At 58.8% G+C, this 2,767-nt stretch overlaps 1 protein-coding gene across 1 annotated transcript; it reads left to right on the top strand.

Moving 5' to 3' along the window:
• Positions 1–661: 661 nt before the first annotated feature.
• Positions 662–2,340, top strand: PHLDA1 (pleckstrin homology like domain family A member 1). The gene is made up of 2 exons (XM_069490872.1): positions 662–1,854; positions 2,249–2,340. The coding sequence occupies exon 1, from the start codon at positions 662–664 to the stop codon at positions 1,826–1,828; it is 1,167 nt and encodes a 388-aa protein (XP_069346973.1). The 3' UTR covers positions 1,829–1,854; positions 2,249–2,340.
• The last annotated feature ends 427 nt before the right edge of the window (positions 2,341–2,767 follow it).

Raw genomic sequence — 2,767 nt, 5'->3', positions numbered from 1 at the left:
AGTCGGGGTCAAGAAAAGGAAGGCGAGATGCCACCTGAAGTGGGTCCACCTTTCTCCACTCCTTCCAAACTGACAGTAGCGCTATTGCTTTAACAATCGCTTTCTTCACTCCAAGAAGAGCTATTTAATGACCATGAGCGAATATGCGTGTGAAAACACGGATGTCCTCTTAACCTTTGTGCTCTGAGATCTTTACATAGGCGTCCAGGAGAGGCACAGTTCCGCGGCTCGTGAGCCTCTTTCCCAGCCTCCCTGCTCGCCCAGGCCAGGACACTGGTTCTGCGGGGTCTCAGCACAGCGCGAAGCTGTTGGGCTAGTTCCCGAGGGCAGAGAGACAGCTTTGTGTTCCAGGCACTGCCTGGTAGTTGTGCCCGCCTTCGCAGCCCGTCCTCACTTTCCGAGACTGTTAGCAGAGAGCCCCGCCAGACGGGGAGAGGCGGGACGGTGGGGATGGCCTCTCAGCGCCCTCTGGGCGTCGGCATTCGTCGCCGGGCAGCAGGGGCTTCCTTGGCGATCGTCCTGGGTGGAGGAGAGGAGTTTCCGGGGCTCGGGTTCCAGCCGCCTTCCCGGGGAAGGAGCGCGGAAGCAAGTGGGCGGCGAGAGGCGGAGCAAGGGACGCGGGGGGCGTGGACGCAGCCGGCTTTGGAAAGGCCCCAAGTTAATGAGGCGTGCGCCGGCGGCCGAGAGCCTTTCGGAGCTGGGCTTTCCCCCGCGGTTCGGGCGCCAGGAGCCGCCTTTTCCGCTGGGTGTCACTCGGGGGTGGGGAAGATGGCCCATTCAAAAGCGCCGCGAGGGGGCCCGGCCAGTGCCCTTCAGTGAGCGCTCGCAAGAGGACGGCAGAGGCCCAGCAGCTCGCAGCTCCGGGACCTTGTGGCGGCGCATCAGGACGCGGCTGCCCCTCTGCCGGGACCCAGAGCCGCCGCCGCCGCTCTGCCTCCTGCGGGTTAGCCTCCTCTGCGCGCTCCGGGCAGGCGGCCGTGGGAGCCGCTGGGGCGAGGACGGCGCGCGGCTGTTGCTGCTGCCCCCGGCCCGAGCGGCTGGAAGCGTTGAGGCCGAGCCAAGCGGCGGTCCCCTCTATGCTGGGAGGATGTTGGAGAGCAGCGGCTGCAAGACGCTGAAGGAGGGCGTGCTGGAAAAGCGCAGCGACGGGTTGCTGCAGCTCTGGAAGAAAAAGTGCTGCATCCTCACCGAGGAGGGGCTGCTGCTCATCCCGCCCAAGCAGCTGCAACACCAGCAGCAGCAGCAGCAGCAGCAGCCTGGGCAAGGACCGGTAGAGCCGTCCCAACCCGGCGGCCCCGCCGTCGCCAGCCTTGAGCCACCGGTCAAGCTCAAGGAATTGCACTTTTCCAACATGAAGACCGTGGACTGCGTGGAGCGCAAGGGCAAGTATATGTACTTCACTGTAGTGATGGCTGAGGGCAAAGAGATCGACTTTCGGTGCCCACAGGATCAGGGCTGGAACGCCGAGATCACGCTGCAGATGGTGCAGTACAAGAATCGTCAGGCCATCCTGGCGGTCAAGTCCACGCGGCAGAAGCAACAGCACCTGGTCCAGCAGCAGCCCCCGCAGCCGCAGCCGCAGCCGCAGCCGCAGCTCCAGCCCCCGTCCCAGCCGCAGCCGCAGCCCCAGCCCCAACCCCAGCCCCAGCCCCAGCCCCAACCCAAGCCTCAGCCCCAGCAGCTCCACCCGTATCCGCATCCGCATCCGCACTCTCACCCGCACCCCCACCCGCATCCGCACGCTCACCAACTACCGCACCCGCACCAACAACCGCACACTCAGCCGCACGGCCACCGGCTTCTCCGCAGCACCTCCAACTCCGCCTGAAGGGGGCAGCATCCGGGCCAGACAAGGTAAGGTCCCAGCAACTCCGGCTCCGGGAGTCGCGGGAATGTTGGAGGGACTAGGAGGGTTTTTCACGGGTTCGGCATTTAGGAGTGAGAAATCCTTCCAAGTTTCTGGGAAAGTGGAAAGAAGAGTAGCAAACTGGAGCCAGGAGAGCCCGGGCAGAGAGGGGAGGATGGGGGAACTCGGGCTAGGCAGAGAGGCCTCTCAGACCACCTCCGCGCCCACCCTGACCGCCCTTGTCCGGTGATGCGCACCCCAGCGCCACTTGACTGTGTGCGCACTTGAGGGAGCGATCCTGGTTTCTTTCCATGCACGCTTTGTCCGCCGGATTGTCCCGAAGAGAACTGGGTCTTGGAGGATTCTGAGCCACCTACTTCATTTGGTGTCATTTCTTTACAGGTTTTGAGGACTTGAGGAAGTGGGACGAGCATATTTCTATTGTCTTTACTTGGATCAAAACAGTCTCCCCATCCCACACCAGATCATGTAGTTTGGACATCACCCTGCTGAAAACTTGTGATTCTTCTTAGTTTTCTGCGTACTCTTCATCACGATGCAGGAAACGACTTCGAGTCAAGAAGACTTTATTTATGAACCTTTGAAAGGATCTTCTAGTATGGTGGACCTTCTAGGAGCGATGATGTACTGTAATTTTATTTTAATGTATTTTGATTTATGATTATTTATTAGTTTTTTTTTTTAAATGCTTGTTCTAAGACATTTCTGAATGTAGGCCACTTTCCAAAAAGGAAACTTTATTTTCAAAAACATATTCCCTAGTAAGTCCTAATCTTGGAAAAGAAAAAAGAGAAACGGTGGTGGAGGGGAAAACATTAAGAATCCATTCATTTGTCCTAGGGCATTTTCAGAAGGTCTGACACTTTTCATTGTTATGCCAGGTGGTTGAAATTAAATTCT

This window comes from Eulemur rufifrons, chromosome 16, assembly GCF_041146395.1.
Source record: "Eulemur rufifrons isolate Redbay chromosome 16, OSU_ERuf_1, whole genome shotgun sequence".
Lineage (NCBI taxonomy): Eukaryota > Metazoa > Chordata > Mammalia > Primates > Lemuridae > Eulemur > Eulemur rufifrons.
This window is presented reverse-complemented; position numbering and strand designations above follow the sequence as displayed.